We start from the raw sequence: 17,681 nt of genomic DNA, 5'->3' as shown, positions 1-17,681 counted from the left end.
CTAGGCAGGCTTCTTACAACATCACATACTATTTCACTGCCTTTGAACTGCAGGATAGAATTTATTCCCTTCCTACTCTCCTCTACATACCAGAACTTTCATATAGTTGATAACTTTAATGAAGAAAGGTATTCTTTGCTTTTGAAATGCAAATCAGGATCAGTTTAGGGTCCTGAAACATGAGTGGCTGAAATGTTCCAGGTCAGTGTTAAAATGAAATAAAAATTATTTAAAAAAAAAAAATTTTTTTTAGATTCTCAGAATGACTGTGCTGTAGTCTGTAGCTTTGGTGGCACACAAATTCTGTTTGAGACGTCTGTTCATTTCTATCTCCACACAAATTGGAGAAGTTACTCTATTTCAAATAGGAAAAGATCCATACAAATGTCTTAGGGAACTGCGTAAGTTTCAGGCTATATCTCTACTGGCAACGCAACCATATGTACACAGTATCGAGTGTTTTCTTATGAATTGACAATATTTTTTTTATTTTTTATTTCTATAAATGGATAAAGCATTACATTTATTTTCAAATTTAAACAAAAATGCCTCTGCAAACCTATGAACCTGTTAAAAATTTTAGATAAGGTCATCAAAGTCCAAACAGTACTGCATTTCCCTTGCATAAATCCCCAGGGTTCAAGAGCTGCACTTCTTCCCATGTGTAACTTTAATTATGTGACACAAGGGTGGTACACAGAGCCAAATCTGTCCCTTAATCATCATTCTATCAACTTCACTACTAGTTCTCCAATCTCCAATACAGCCACTGGCTCATGTAACTAGGAAAGGGAAAGCAAGAAAACAGTCAGAAATCCAGATGTGTTCTAAAGTGGTCAATGACTAGGCTCCCTGGCTGAACGTAGTAGTGATGGGGGAAAGAAAACTTCCCATGATTGTTCCTGTAAGTAACAAAAAATCCAGCAGGTTTAAGGAGGCCTCTGAATCCACAAGATCAACAGGTAGTCATTACAGCCTCTGGGGAGAAGGAGAGGGAACACAGTGCTCCCAGAAGCAGTTTATAGCAGACTTTGTCATGGGCTGTGACTGAAGCTCTATGATACTGCACAGAGAATTGGCACCGAGAAAGCTGGAGATTCTGCAACAGGAAGAGAGTACCCAGGCATCGGTGCCAAGGGAAGAACAAAGGGCTAAGAACCAAGTATTCTACTCACATAAAATGTTTAGTTAGATATATCCCTATGCAATCTTCATACTTCCATCTGTAAATGACCCACTACACTTCTGAATGCTAGGTATTATGATAGCTGAACAGATAGTAGGAGAAATAAATATGACTATAGCAAAACCACTTTCATATTTGCTTTCTTAGAGTAACTGCAACTTCAGACTTCATAACCACAAAAGTTTGTGTAAAATCCAAATATGTGACCAAGATCATCTTGTGTTATATGCTATACAGATACAGAATCAGAAATACAGTTTTTGTCAGCTTCATAGGCAGGGATCTTTATGTAGAAGGGGCCAATCTTTTATCAGCAGGGTGGGGTGCTTTTCTGTGAGGAGGCTAGACATTTTGATAAAGAAGAATATAAAAGAATCTTATAAAGGAGGACAGCAAATTAATTTTGCTGCTATTTAAGTCCAGTACCTGTTGTGTGTGAGAGCATGGATGAAATTCATTTTCAGAAGTCTGGGCAAACCTCAAAAACATTATTTCATCATGCAGGTACCCACAGATATACATAATTCAAACATGAGTGCAACTGTTCACAAAGGCATATCTACACGAGAAATTTGCTTTCACAGTTGACCTAGAGTATTGGTCTGAAGTTTGTATTGCTGCTATGGTTGATGATACAGGGGTTAATTCAAATTTAAATATAACAAGTCACAACAATGTCACCTCAGTCAAGCTAGTTCTACTTTAAATTGCTAATGCAGACATACCAAATATTATACTCTTAAAAAACTGTTTGTTTCTTCTTATCTCTGAAATTAATTTTATGATTATAGACTAGTTAATTTACATGTCTAAATTAGTACATATTATGCAGATTCATTGACTAGAGTTAGGGTATGATTAATTATGCAGTGAAAAATCAGTTGTATTCCTAACTGAGGCAGTTTAGCAGAAGTCTCTGATTTAGACAGACAGACTTTTATGCCACAGTCTTGCAGGGTGAAATACAATTCCATATTCAAGGCAGTCATGTAAGATACAAATCTCGACATTCAGCTTGGTCCCACATCTTGATGTAAAAGAAATATTGTCAAGCTACGTTTGGAGTGTATGTGCATACACTGATCTTCTGAGACGTGGAAAACAAAATGTCCTGTAGTTGTTTTGGGTTTTTTTGTATAGGCTTTTAAAGATTCATTTTTTAAACAGGCATATCTCCTTCAGTTCGCAATTAGTTACAGATAGAAACACACTTTGACATTTTCTTTAAAATTCCCCACTGTGCCTATAAATCAGACAAACAGACAATTGTCTGTTGTTATTCATACCCGTGCTTAGCAGCATTTTCAGTGGAGAAAATCAGCTACCGTCAATTAACGCGTAATAGCAGAATCTGGGATTTTCCACTGCCTTGTCCCACTTACCTGCCCTCAGTAGTAATTTGTGAACAGCACAGTGTGAGTTAGAGTCTCTGTGTATAAAGTCATTAAAAAAAGGAACACTGACTATTTTTTGGATGTCGCCACTAATCTTGTGCTCTAATCTCAGGTTTAACTATTTAAAAACAGACACAAAAAATTTAGGTATTGACAGGTATTTGGAAATCATTGCAAATACAGGTAAATATCCTGAGAAAATTCTTCTGGCTAGAGCATTTCTTTTACCTCTTCATGTTCAGAAAGCTTTAAGATTTCTGAAGGGTACAGAATATATATCATTTACTCTAACTTCACTTATTACTAGCATAATGAATTAGCCCAAGTGGAAAACACAGGGGATGATCATAGAAGACACTTCCACTATATACAAACTTTTTGTGAATTTGAATATGTTTTTTAAATACATAGCAGTTTTCCATGTGAATTAGTAGGTGAAAAAGAGAAATTCAGAACATACTCGTATTACATAACCATAATCTCTCTGTAAACAAAGGGAAAAAACACACACACTCCTCTTAAACTGTTTCACTTTCCAACTCCATTCTAGAAATATTTTATATATAGTTTAAAATTCTGGTGTCTCTCTGCTATGAAACATGTTCCTTTTGAAGATGTTTATCAAACCGGTACTAACAAAACATTCCATTTTGAAAGCCTGCCTCAGCAATGATGATTTAATTTACTTTAAGTAATTTTTATTCTGTTGGCACAAAACGCTTGACTGAAAAACATGCATTTGAATAAAGAAATTAGGTCCTCTTAGTGTGTTTTCATGTAGAAGAGCTGTGGTCATGTTTCCCACATACTTTAGCAAGGAAAAAAGTTAAATCATTTAAATTTGCTTTCTTCCAAGCACTGATGCTTTTTTAATATACTCAGTTAATTTCAGTCTCAAATACTGGCAAAGATGTTTTTAGCTGTAAGATCTCGGAGATGGGTTCCTTTCTTTCTTGATAAAAGTCAAGCCCAGTTAGTAGCTCCACATCCCGAACACGTGCAGAATGAGCCTGAACTCTTTCTTCAACCCATTCGGAAAGTGTCTTCTTTTCCTGCCAAAATAAACAAGAACAATGCTCAAACACATAAAAGGCACTTTGTTGTTGTTTGGTGGTGGTGTTAGACAATAACCAGTGTTTGAACTGGTTTTGACAGACTAAAGGCGTCCAGTTGGTAAAACTTCTTTCAGGTTTTCCTAGACATCTTTACAGCCCTGCATTTAGGGTTCTCATCTAGACAGAATCAAACAGATGTCCTCTCTCCCCACCTCCCCACCTCCAAAGTAACAGAGAAGTAAAATTATGCTGAAATGGCAAGTGTGACTTTTAACTACAAAGTACAGTTGAGTCATGTTTTAAACACACAAGTAAGGATATTTTTAGTTACAGTATAAATTAACGGCAGTGCTCAGGCTAGCCAAACAACAGGAGCCTGACAGCCTGAACCAAGACGTTACAGCAGCTCAGTCTTGATTGTTGGACAGCCATAATAATTGCTAGATAGACAGGGAAAACAATGGAAATGTAAGCACTAATCAATTAAAAATTGTTCGATTCTCTTACTACAAAGGTTTTTTTTGTAAACAGATGGTAATTTGCTTTTTTGTTAACAGTATCTGCTTCTGACACAAATGGTTCACTAAATTTACGTCACTGCAAGACAATGAATATAAAGTGAAACGATATTTGGGGTTTGTTGCTAAACTTCAGAAATAACAGATGTTCGTTTCTGAAGACTAATCCATTCAAATTATTTATTTTGTATATTTAGTCAGCTCTGAGCTGCCAAAAAGTCACTGGGCAGTTACGGGTTAGCCACACCACAAATGAGGAGACACCCAAGTTGTTTCTAAGCAGCACAAGCTTGCACCTGTCTGGAGTTATGAGTTCAAAGTTATAAATAAGCTAAATAAACACAACTGTGTTGCTTTGAGGGGCAGTTTAAGTCTGTGCAGCCATATCTGTGTGTTGGGAGACTCTGTAATACATACACTGAACTAAGGAACCTTCTGCATCCCAGAGTTTATGGAATAGACACTCATCTGGCCCAATAATACACATTACACTCAGCTAATTTATTTTGTTTGCTACAAGCATATGAGATTTACACTGTTAGTGGTAAGCACAGATTTTATCTAATTCAAATATGAATTTCAACTGCAGAACCATCCATCTAAATGCCTGCTGTCTAATTTCTGATAAAGATGGAACAAAGGATTGAAGGAATTCTTCTATCTACACTGAATGGAGGTAGCACTCAAAGTCTTCTGATACCTCTGGCGTAAGTTTATCCTGCAGCCTTTCATAAAGCTATCTCATCACCCTGTTGGCTGTGCTGCAGTTCTCATCCCTTCTCAGGTGACAGTATTGCCATGCCCTGCTATCAGACCCTCCTTTCTTCTTCCTTGCTTCCTATAAGCTCATTAGTTTCCAGCTGCCTCTCCTGGAGCTTCTTGCTCTCCTAGTCATTGCTTCAGCTCTCAACTTACTTTCAACTCATGGGGAGTGAATTAATTAAAGACTTAGACTTGTAAAGATTCTCCAGATGCTGGGATGCCACTGGGAATCAGTTCACAAAGCTCATTGGCACACAGGAGCATAGAACTTTACTTACAGCACAGCTTTCCGTGTTGTCAGGTCGATGAGGAATGATAAAAGACAAAGCATCCAAGGAGCCTGAACAATTCAATGGAGTATAGGACTTGTTCTTGCAGCTAGTCAGAACCACAAAGTAATGGGTAGGGACAGGGATTTCTGTGTTGTTTACATGCCTACAAAACAAACATTAATTAAGGGATTTATCTAGATATCAAGTATTAAAACTACTGATGCCACTAGTAATTTATAGAACTTATTTCAGCACTGATCTTTCACTACTATGTGACTTTTATTTATTTTATAATTGAAATAATTACCTGATAGGATAGACAGCCTCACTGTCTGTTTCACGAACAGCCAAACACACATGGATTAATTCTTTTGCTACAAGAAGTCCCACTGAAACCAGGAGGATTGCTTACATGGTTAACACTCTATTTTGTCAGATCTCTCTACATCTGGAATAGGCAGGATAGAGCATCATATTTGCCTGTCATTACATTAATACTTTCAATCACATGAAACTGAATTGGAGAAGAGTGATGAGAAAATTAGCTTCTGGTTCCTTGCCAGCAAGAAATGCCAGAAAGATGACTTATGGCTATGTGCTATAGAAAGCGGTTTAGGATACTGGCTGAAAATGTCTTTGCCTCCCTTCTCTGATTATTCCATGAAGATGGTCCCCTTTGTGCATGAAATTATGAGGAGCCGAATGCTTCCCACATTTGCTGTACACCTTAAGTATTCCACAAAACACCATCACTGAAATGATTATACTGCTTTATATGACTGACTAACTGTGCTGAATAAAACAGCCTTATTCCAAACTGTAGACAACATTATGTGGTCAGCTGGGTATTACAGCATTCTGCTTGGAAGGAAGTTCTAGTCTCTCCTCCCTTCCACCCTCCTAGTTCGTGGCAGAGATGATTTTACTATTCTCAAACCATTTTTGACAGATGTGGTATTAAGTCTAGCCTTGAATAAAACATCTCCAGTGACAGATTCAGCTGTGCAGATTTCCCAGCACTTTTCTACTACATAAGTGTTCTTACTGTCAGAAGGCATTTTTCCTATATTTGGAAAATCTAAGTTGTTTGTTCTTATTCTGTTTTTTCCTCCTTCTGTCCTCATTCACTAACATAAATAATTGGTCCTTTTCTTTTATATTTCTCTTTCATAGATTTTTTTAAATATAAGTCTTCTCTTATACCTGTTTCTACACACAGATAAATTTTTAAATGTTTTTGTTATGCTACGAGAGCTCAGTAAATTGCACCTAGAAATTGTCTGACCTTCAAGTGATCTGTGTAAGCCATAGCTATGCAAAGGTACCACTCAGGAACATTTCATTTTACATTCCCAGTTACATGATGTAGTGAAGGCAAACACAAAAATCTGATCTTTGATAAAATGCATCAGTTTGAGACAACAGGGAGAAACAACAAACAGATGAGTGAGCACAACATGAAAGTGAGAAAATTATGTTTAAGCACATCTTTTGCATATTTAGATGTCATATATTCTCCTAGTATTTCTGTTGCAGAGACCCTAAAATCTAGGCATAAGCTTGGGAAACACATTACTAGTCTGTATCTGTGCATGTGTACATAGATACACATGTAACTGCAAAGCTTTTTTCTCTTTACTGGAACTTCAATTTCTACAGTACTGTATCTGTTTGCAAGAGTATTTGCTGTCATATGAGTAGCAGTGGATATAGTGTTATAAACGGAATACTTTATTCTTCATTTTGATTGTGTGGAAATACAGTGAAAAATAATCTGGAGTTTGACTTCTGGAGTTTTCATGTACTTACTGCTTGATTTCATCAAGAGTATCAAAATGGCCATCATAATTGTAATCAAACACTGGTCCACTGATGACATTTACTCCATTCCTCTCTCTAGCATACTCCTGAAGAAGCACATTATGGAAATAGTCCCACATATCTGCCGTTAAAAGAAATTATAAGCATATTTAATATAAATTTGAAGTTATTTCACCACTAAAGAAAAAGAACATACTTCCTTTTTCATTATAGATGAATAATAGAAAGTTCCAAACTAAACTGCCTCTAAAATCAACTCTTTCTTACACAGAATTCGGATTTCATTGTAAGGAACATACTCTCACTCACCATTGAAAGAGGCATGGTAAATGCTATTATAGCTCTGCGAGGCCCATTGCACTACTGGAGATAATGCATTCAGTCTGAACCTGTAGCTACGATTCTGGATCTGAGAGGACATTCATATCTGGCCTGTCTATCTGCGAGCACCTACAACTGTGCCGATTAGTAAGAACTGAGATAATGGCTTTGTGAGAGGAATGTTTACCACCTGAGAGTAAGTCTAACTCTACAGAACTCGCGTCAAATATCACTAGGCACTCTAGCTCAGTTCAAAGATGTTATTTGAGAAAATACAATTTGTAGGATATAACTAGTGAGACTATTTAGATATTTACAGCTATCATGGTAAAAAAACAACAGATGGGTTTGGGGCATTGAGGGCATCACCCATGGATTTACCTCTTGTTTATGGTCTAGAGTAACTTCTTGTAAGTTTAAATCTCTTGGAGAGTTTTCCTTGGAAAACTGTATTTTTCATGATGTCTTTGATCTACTTGGAAGATTACAGCCACTTTGGCTTTCTGGATCTCTGTTTTTTATGACACAAGTGAATGAATAAATGAGGTCTGAATGCATTAGAAAGGTAGTCACATCACTGCTTTTTCCTTACGCAATTCCTCTTTCTATCCTTTATCTAAGAAAATTACCCTAGCCCTAAGAGTAGAACAAGATGATATGCAGTTGTAAAAAATTTCTGATTGGTGATTACGAAGAAATGTGAGTCAGGCTGGATGGAAAGAAGTAATGTAGCTTACTGCACTTGTATAATAGGAACATTTTCCTGAAACAAATATTCCAAGATGAATATTGTCTAGTTTGGGTTTCTGCTTGATGAAACAGGCTCTGTATCGGGGCATTGTTTACAAATTTTGTCCTATCTTCTCTTCAGACCTTGCAAAAGGGAAGAAAAAGTGCCATTTTCATTCACCTTTAGCATTTCCCTAAGGGGATATTTTCATGAGAGTTTAATAGCTAGCATTTCATGTTAGGACAGCACACAGGAAATGAAGAGAAAATTCCAAAATGAACAGGCACAGTTAAGCAGAGGTTAGACAGGACCATACACAGAAAAAAAAACACCAAATAAGTGAATTTTAAAATTTCAAACATCTACTTTAAAACAGTTTTAAATATATTTGCATAAAATCTGGAAATACTGCAGGCCATGCATTTATGTTTCTAAGTCCTTGTCATAGCTGTATCAAATCCAGAACCATAATTACAGAAAATTAATCAAAATTAATCAAAACTTTGCAACCTACCTTTGAAAGCACTATACATGGGAACAATATTGCTGATGAGTAAGGCATCATACTGTTCATCAGCAGACGAATTGAAGTCTATATACAGGAACAAAGTATAAATTAATGAAATACTATACAAAGAAAATTTTGATTCATATGTCACTATAAATAGCAGTTACAGGTATTCAATTACATTTTACATTTGAGCATGAGTGTATGATCCTACTGCAAACATACCTCCAAATTTGTTTGTACAATCTGTTCAATAAAGTAATTATCAAATTTGACAATAGTAAATTATATATTTATACAAAGGATGAGTGACAGCTCTTCAATCCTTTACATTTTTCAAACCAGTTTTCATCATATTCAAGTTGTTCCATTTTTAAAAGAAAAACCTAAGTGTTCTAAACTGAAAATACTTAGATACAAGTAGCAGTTGCTCTGCTTTTGGTCAGTCTACAAACACTGGAAACCTTTTTCTGCCCAACACGCTGATCCGAAGAAGTTTGTTTTGGTGTTTGGGTATATGTTTAAACATAAACCCACATCCAGCTGATTAAGACTTTCTAAGCTCTAGCTATAAAAAGAACCATGCTCACTGGGAGGATAGAGGAAACTGCGGGTGAAGGTCAGCCCTTCTGGGTAGTTGGAACAATTTTGGCTCCGAGCAGCAGGGATTCTAACATCAGCCCGCAGACAGTCTGAAACAGTGGGAGGAAGAGGAGATGTGTTTTCCTGTGAAAAGGGAAAAAAAAAAAAAAATTACACCCACGGCTGTGGCTAACCCAGTGCTTTGTATTGTTTTAACTTTCTAGAATGGACTTCATTGAATTTTCTCCTATTTTCGTAGTGAATCAAGTCAATGCAAGTAATGGACACTGACATTTTCTGCCTAGTGTTTTTCCTCCACTTCTGTTTTTAGGTAATTCAGGGAAATCCTTATGCAGCATGTAAAATTGTAGCAGCAAAATAAGGTTATACCTTAGGCAAAACCAGGTGACAAGTTTGGCTCATTTGTTACTTTTACATATTTCTGGAAACACAAACTTGACATCACATCCTTCTGGAAAGCAGCTAGTATATAAAGATGACACTATCACCTCATCTTAGTATTGGAGGATGCTATCTCCATAATAAGAGTCCGTGCTTCTGAAGAGTTAAAGCTAAATAAATTCATAGCAAATTCAGACGTTTTACTGGCTAGCTTCACTAACTTCACTGAGACATGTTAACATCCATGATAGCTAAGATCTGGTCAAAAGTAATCCTGATGAGTATAATTGTTTATATAAGCTTTATTTTTTTTCTATAATCTTTTCTATAAACTTTATCATAATTTTATCACAGTGTTAACTAAAACATCAGAATATGCTTTTCTGTGTTTAAATGCATACTCATTTACACATAATTTATTTTCATTTGGTAAGAATGGAACATATTTATTTGCATAGCTCTATAAATGGTAGCTAAACATGTAAATTGATTTTCAGTACATTGTTCATTTTGACTAGTTAGAACTGAGCAGAAATAAAGAACCGGAATGCTCTTGTGCCTCTTTTGTACCCTTGATTTAATTTCTTTACTTAATTTTATGAGAATTCCTGTGGATGCCCATATTATGCTCAGATTGTATATTAATGGAAAACACATATACCACATAGAATGAAATATAAAAGACAAAAGACTGCCTTTACCGCCTGAGCAGATAAGCTGTCATTGTCAAGCAAATGTAAATCCCAATAGAAAAGTGACATCCAATTCATTTGAGCAATTTGTCTTTTCTAATGTCCAAATCAATAAGGCAGGGTTAATGAATCAGGGACACTGAAGAAACCAGTATTTTAAACTTAATAATTTAGATGTGAAATTCAACAATGGCCTCAACTTATTTATGATCTCTGAAGGGAAACCTGAATCAAAGTAAAAAAGGTCTGAATAAACATGTCAAGAACTGTCCTGAAGAGAACTTCATTCTTCTCACTAAATACAGCAGTCACACCTAATGTTATCCAAATACAGCAGAGAGGCTACTTTTGACATTTTACTTTACTTTTAGGGATATGGTGTAGTTGGGAACTGTCAGTGTTAGGTCAATGGTTAGACTAGATGATCTTCAAGGTCTTTTCCAACCTAGACGATTCTGTGATTCTGTAACCTGTATCATGAATCTGGGTTATTATTAGCATTCACATTTTCTCCAGCTTGAAGCAATGAGGACACCACTCAACTCTCTTCTCACTATTTCACATTTCTTGAAGCTAACTATATGAGCTCTAATCCAAGTGCCAAGGCAGAAGGACAGTGTTTTAGAGCTTCTGTCCATCATGTATGTAATACATCATATAACCTGTATTTTTATGAACACTCCCATACATTTAGGAGGTGAAGGTTTCTCATGGCTATTTCCATTGAACAACGCAGGAAAAAATTCTCCATCTGAAGAAGCGGGAATTCCTAATGAACCTGCGAACTCTCAAAATGCTGAAAAAGCAACCACTCCAGAATATTTCAGCTTGTATTTTCCAGTGATCTACAAGTCAACATGTAAACAATATCAAAAGCTGTTGAGAGATGAGAATGGCTGTCTGTGTCACCTTTCAGTACAATGAGACCAACAGTTAACACAAAGTCAGACTGCAAGACGTATTGCTAATGCTCTGTGAACTAATACACTCACTCTGCTAAAACCACTCTCCATTTTTTTTGCCTCAGAACATAGGAATATGCTATTTTTAAACAGACTGTCAATAAGAATAGAACGAAGAAGCTGTTGAAAGTGCTCATTTATTAAGAAATGAGATCTTGGAAGTGATAGCCACCACCCCAAAACTTCAGAATTAAAAAAACCCATCCATCACCAATTGAACAGCCTTAGCCCTTTGGCTCCTTGCTTTTCAGGTCAAAGAACCATAATGTCTTCCGAAGCAAATAGTTACAACTTAAAAATGACTTTGCCTACCACATCATGCATTACCTTTTCTGATGAAGGTTACTGTCTTCTGATGACCTAGTAATTAATGTCGAGAGGCATGAGTTATTACATGACAGACTTTAAGCATCTGCTGTGGTTTGTCATGTCAACTTCAGCCACCTCCAGGAATCTTTTTCCAGTAGTCAAAAAGAAAAAATACTAAACCACAAAAAACAAAACTCCCATAATCCCCAGTGCACTGAGCTTTAGTTTCAAAAATCCCCGTGATTTATACAACTCTCATTGCTGGTTTCATCCCATTGCAGGATAGATTAGATTGTCATGCATTTGAATATATTTTTATAGTAAACTTCAGTGATTCTACATAGCAAAGCTATTTAAATTCTGCAGGTGTCTGCAGGCAGGTGGAGGGACTATCATTTTTCAAGAAAATCTGCCTTCTTCCCTGGCAGATGAGTATAAAACCTCAAGAAAATAAATGTCCTTCAATATTAAATTTTCCTTTGACTGAGAACACTAAGTAACCAAGACTCTCTCTGACATCTTTTATTTGAGATCTGTAACTATTCATAATATCCCTGATTCTGATATCACATGCAGGGGCAATAAGCCTGTATGGGCTTGATCAGCCAGCCCAGTTTCGAAGCTTCCAAATCACACAAAACCAGCAAAACTCTGGTTACTGTTTAAGACCATCTTTATAGTTACCTAATGTCAAGAAATGCCCCACCTTACAAATTGTGTAAAGCTGCATAGGCTTTATCCATGACATATATAACCTAGGATGCAATAAAATTTCAGTAGAAATTGCCATTTTCTGACATTCCCAAGTATTGTAGCCAAAGCTTAAAGTCAAAGACATTAGCTCTATCCTTCTGTCCTTCCACTCCTGTTGTAATTCAGAAAGCTTTTTTCTCTTGATTAGTACATGTTGTAATCAAAAATCATGATGTCAGCTTACTGTGTCAGTAAAATAGTGAGTGAGCTCTTACACTTACAGCCTCTCACCACTGTGTCTTTGAGAGTATTACAGAGGAAACTTATTCTTTACCGTTCCTTCTACAGAAAATACATCATTGTATCAGAGTCTGCTGTGAACTATAACCTTCAGTCTCAATCATTCTCTGCTTCCCACAATGTTGCATAAACCACTACAGGAAACTCTCACAAATATCTATTTCTGTTGATTTAGATGTCATATTGGGCAAAAATATACACTTTTCAAACTGAGAATTTGGTTTTCAACAAGGGAAAATGTCCGAAAAGTTATTTGCTTTTGTTTTGAGTTTTTGCTGCTGGTGCTGAAATATTAAAAATACTCCAGCTATGGTAGGTCTTGTGCATCTTTTTAAAGCAAAATCAGAAAAAATTCTGCCCACTATTAAGTGGTTGTCATTAGGGTAATGCACTTTCATAGTACGGTATAAGAGAAGATCTTCAAATATGATGAAATAAAAACAATCTTTGTTGAAACGAACATTTTTTTACTAGACTCTAAGCCATCTTAGGGTTGGATTTGTCATCCTTCAGGCAGATTGTGAAAAATCAGTAGAAAGTATGTAGTAAAAATTTCTGAAACACTGACATCCTAGCAGCACATATTTGATTAAAATAACTTCCCCATATTTGTACTGATAAATTAAGAAATTGTATAGACATCAATAACAGTTCTCTTCAGAGAGAAAACTCAGTGTAAAAGTTATTTCCTCAGGGCGACTTAGAAAAAGGGTCAAATTATAGGGGGAATTAAGCCCATGAATGTCCACTACTTTACTGACCCTGAAAACTCAAACAATTTATTCCAGAACCATATACCCTTGAACTCTCAGAGGTTCATTCAACTATATTTTTCAGAAATTATATGATGTAATAGAGAGCAAATAAACAGAATACACAGAATTATGCATTAGTACAAACTGTCATGCAGAGTTGTACAGAGGTTTGTTAATAGGAAAAAGATATTCATAGGAAAGCTTAAAAGGTTCTGATTTTTGAAATCACAGACTGCTTTTCCTCAGGAACTGACAGCAAGTTGGAGCGCTGTCTTGACAGTTCATCCCTTTTACAGAACAGGCTTAATGGAACCACCTTACCAGCAGCTCTATTCTCCTATATCTTTTGTGTACCTAACAGATGGCCATTCCCAGTTTTTTAAAAAATATTTTAAGATGAAAATTAAAAGATATTAAAGACACTTTTTCTTTTTCAGACATAAGGGCCTTAGTCACATGATATCCATCAGTCAACCAGAATTCCTGACAAATGAACCACATTGTCAATCGTTATATTACATATTTAAGAATAGTACGGATATTTGATAACCTACAGGCTTATTCACAGTGTATGCAGTCCACAGTGGCATCCAGATATCATAGCTGTATCCACTCACATACTGATGATGGGAAAGGAGGCAATAGACATTTTTCTTCTGAAGAACTTTGGGTCTCCCATATGGTAAATGATATGAATTTGCCTTCTTTACTAGAATTTAAACAATAATTATTGATGCATTCTTCTAGAACATTGTAGATGGCATAAAAGTTTAAGAGAGCAGAGAAAAAATGTAAATTAAAGCACTAAAAAATACAGATAAAACCATCAGTAAACATGGGCATGAGTTTCTTTAAGCTCTTAGCTTATGAGTGGAATAAAAAATGTAGAAAATAGTTTTCATGTTATGTTTAAGGTACAGAAGTCAATGTAATATATCAGACTTGCAAATTCTTGTTTCCTTGAAATGTCATACCAATACAAATACTTCAAACTTATCTTGTCAGTAGAGAGACATTTACATATTTTTTGGCAGAAAGCATTACAATGCTTCCTAAAATATCCAAAAACCCCTTAAAAAAGTACACAGAAATATCTATGTGATTTTTTGATGAGACAAAGGCAAAGTTATGGTTATAAGGTGGGGAACAAGAGCTATGGCATATACCCTGGAAGTGCTCAGGCTTTCTCCAAAGACCACTGAAACCAGTATGGGTTTTTTCCAAGGTTTTAATGGAATTCAGATCTGATTCCTATGCACAAATGTTGCTATAACAGCATCAATTAGCATTTCTTAAAGAAATGCAAAGAAAAAAAAATAGTTTTCTTACTTGGCTTTCCAACTTAACTTTAAATGGTAATTAACATTGCAAAAATTCCTACCAAAACCAATAATATAAAATCCAAACCAGTCATAGATTTATAAATAATGCTACTTACTTTCTTCTGTGCTGAGATTTAACCTCTCATTTAGTACTGAAACATTTGATACCTGTAAAATATAAAATGATCATTCAGAATGAATCCATAGTTTAGAAAAAACAAAGAAAAGAGAACACACTTGACAAAGATGATTAAAAGAGGCCAGAAGCCCCTACTTACATGCATGCATGTGCATCCCAGTTCATCTGTCGGAGTCAGATGGGAAACTGGACATGAAGAAGGAGACGAGTCTTCTTTTGCATATGAAGGATTGTAAAAAGGTTTTTTTAAGAGATGATTCAAGCTGCCATGTGTTCCATTGTTTGGCGCTGGTGTAATATGCAGTAAATCTGTTGAAACATTTGAAATTTGTAAACATATTTTAAGGCTAAAATGGCATTTTAAAAAATCATTATCTTTCCAATTCTACGCATTTCCTATGCATTCTAAACATAGAAGAAATATCTTATTCTGTTATCTAAACTATTATGGTAACTACTATCATCAACTTGCAATTTTCCATGTATGAAGGTTCATTGCTATCTTCCACTGCATGAAGATCTGAAAATTATGTATCTGAGTACAGCTGATACAGTTTTATACATTGCCATAATATTCATAAGATTAGATGATTTAATGCAGAGTACAAATGAATCACATTATGAAGCATACTAGCCTACTGCATTTTTGTGTAAGGCCTTAATACATATTTTCTGAGGCACATACTTCCTAATTGCTTACTGCCAGTACAGTAATGGTCCATCTTAAGTTATGAGCAAGAGCGGTAACTCTCTACAAGATTCTTATCCCACAGGCATCATTTCAAGAGCAAGCCCATGTGACAGGAGCACTTCTCTCTGATTCTTTAGTGGAATCCTTCTGTAATCAGAAACAACCTTACAAGCAGAGCAGTTTTTAATAGTTAATCTTTAAGCACTGTACAGAAGGCAAAAGAGCATGGCTTCAGTGTTTTGTGTGAAAAACAACTTCTGAATGAATTCACTCAATTTTTAGCTGGTTTTTTTTAGCTCTTACAACACTGGTATGTGAAAACACTGTTGGTTTATCATCTAAAGTACTGGACTGTTGCTACTCACCACACATAAGGTTGTAAACCTCAATGTTTTCAAAAGCATCCACTTCTGTTTTCTCTTTAAAGCTTGGGCCATATGCTAAGAATATAGCCTAGATTGTAGTAAAAAAAAAAAAAAAAAAAAAAAAAAAAAGTTGTTATCTAAAGGAATCCAAATTCAAAAACAATTCAGTTATATTTTACAGAAACAGGGACACTGGAACAAAATATAGTCTTTTCATGGTCATAAAAGTAAAAATACAGGATTGTTCTGGTAGAGAAGGCAGATTTTGCCCATTGCATATAATTGAAGAAAACCACAAAACTTAAATGAATTTCTCAGGATACTTTAAACTATATAATGTATTGGGGGGTGTGTGTGTTATTCTTTAATATTTTGATGCATACTTATGAAAATCATTGTTTGCTGTGTTTCAAATTCACACCTTTTTATGTTTTCATTGCAACAGCTAATAACAATGCTATTTCAACAAATGCGGGGTTATGGCACTAACAGATCCTATCTAAAGGCTAATGCTGAGCCAGAAAACAAAACTTGAATATCTTGAAATCATCTTACCTCCATACTTTTAAATTCGTTGTTATAGCCATGGTTACCCCCATCACAATATGTGTAAGTTGTGTCCCTAAAGAAAAAACATCATATAGTGTAAATAAAAATGGCACAAATAGAACCGGTTAAAAGCAGTCATCTTGACTCACTGGACTCTGGGATCATGTCTTAAGAACTGACTCTGGCATAGTGTTGTAGTTCTTTTTGCTCATCCAGTGTTCACCTTCATGAAGATCTCTTTCTCCTGTAACAGAGATTGCTATGGACAGAAATAAATCATCCTAGGTAGCTACTGAGTGTACAGTGAATCAGTGTTTTCAAAATAAATTGAAAAAACGGCTATTGTTGAACTGAAGCCTTCATCTAGCTACAAGTTTCACATCAAGTGTAATCTGTTTTGGAAGAATTCCTCAGTTACATTCTATGCTATCTGCATTTTAATAGAAAACTTATAATGGGAGAACTCTACTGTTAGCCTCTATGGAACAATATAAAAAAGACTGCAAGAGATTTTGCCTTACAAGAAGTGCATTTTCATCATGGATTCTAAAGGCTGAAGGAGGGATGCGGATGTGTGTGTGTGGGTTATAGAATTAATAACATGTCAGAATAGTCTGACTTGTAATGACTAACACTTGTTTTAATTTACTCGTTGCTCAGATACATGGAAAGATAAAGAGGTAGTCATCCCATACTGATTCAATGCACACTTGTCAACCACATGTATCCTGTTTTCAGAGGCACAAGAACATTTAGGAACAGTTTAAAAAAGGGTGAATATGAGATATTTTCAGTGGGCATTTCTTTTTATATGTCCAGGACAATTATTCGGTTATATCAAAACAAAGAATCAAGTCACAGACTCATTGAGCATTTTCTGCTCTTTGAAGAGTCTTGAAGTTCCAAGTTGGCTCATGATTCTCCTACTGCAACACTGTAGCTCAGTAAATACAGTATTGCTACTAACACCACAGGCTTTGTGTTGAGTTTTCAAAGCCTCAGGACTAAGGATTGTTTGAACTGCTCTTGACTTGCTCAGAGCTATTCTTTTATTATTTAGCTCTTACAGCAATTTTTTGTAATGATAAGGTGATCATGTCTAATTTGTTATGAGCTTATCTTTGCATGGCAGAGACATCATTTTTATACAGATAGCAACATTCTGTGTAGAAAGGAGATCCCAAGGCTAGAAACAACTCACTGATGGTCAGTTAAGGAAATGCATATCTGGAACTGAGCAAAACCAGACTTAGAGGTTAAGAAAGAGAATAAAGAACAAATATCTAACACATGTAGAATACACCATACCTAGTAAACTGAGATGTAATGTTAACTTGCAGGCCACTGAAGAAT

General features: G+C 35.6%; 1 protein-coding gene across 1 annotated transcript in view; it reads right to left on the bottom strand.

Annotated features, from left to right (window-relative positions):
• Window positions 1-3,212: 3,212 nt before the first annotated feature.
• ENPP3 (ectonucleotide pyrophosphatase/phosphodiesterase 3) overlaps window positions 3,213-17,681 on the bottom strand; it is a 39,769-nt gene continuing 25,300 nt past the window's right edge. The window contains exons 16-25 of the mRNA XM_074896338.1: window positions 16,335-16,401; window positions 15,780-15,867; window positions 14,863-15,032; window positions 14,701-14,752; window positions 13,817-13,971; window positions 9,158-9,293; window positions 8,574-8,651; window positions 6,997-7,129; window positions 5,194-5,350; window positions 3,213-3,632 (exon numbers count right to left, since the gene is read on the bottom strand). Coding sequence (XP_074752439.1) covers window positions 3,459-3,632; window positions 5,194-5,350; window positions 6,997-7,129; window positions 8,574-8,651; window positions 9,158-9,293; window positions 13,817-13,971; window positions 14,701-14,752; window positions 14,863-15,032; window positions 15,780-15,867; window positions 16,335-16,401 — 1,210 coding nt within the window. The 3' untranslated portion in view covers window positions 3,213-3,458. The remainder of the gene's footprint in view (window positions 3,633-5,193; window positions 5,351-6,996; window positions 7,130-8,573; window positions 8,652-9,157; window positions 9,294-13,816; window positions 13,972-14,700; window positions 14,753-14,862; window positions 15,033-15,779; window positions 15,868-16,334; window positions 16,402-17,681) is intronic.

Source organism: Athene noctua, chromosome 1 (genome assembly GCF_965140245.1).
Source record: "Athene noctua chromosome 1, bAthNoc1.hap1.1, whole genome shotgun sequence".
Lineage (NCBI taxonomy): Eukaryota > Metazoa > Chordata > Aves > Strigiformes > Strigidae > Athene > Athene noctua.
The sequence above is the reverse complement of the archived record's forward strand: the minus strand, read 5'-3'. Positions and strand labels throughout refer to the sequence as shown.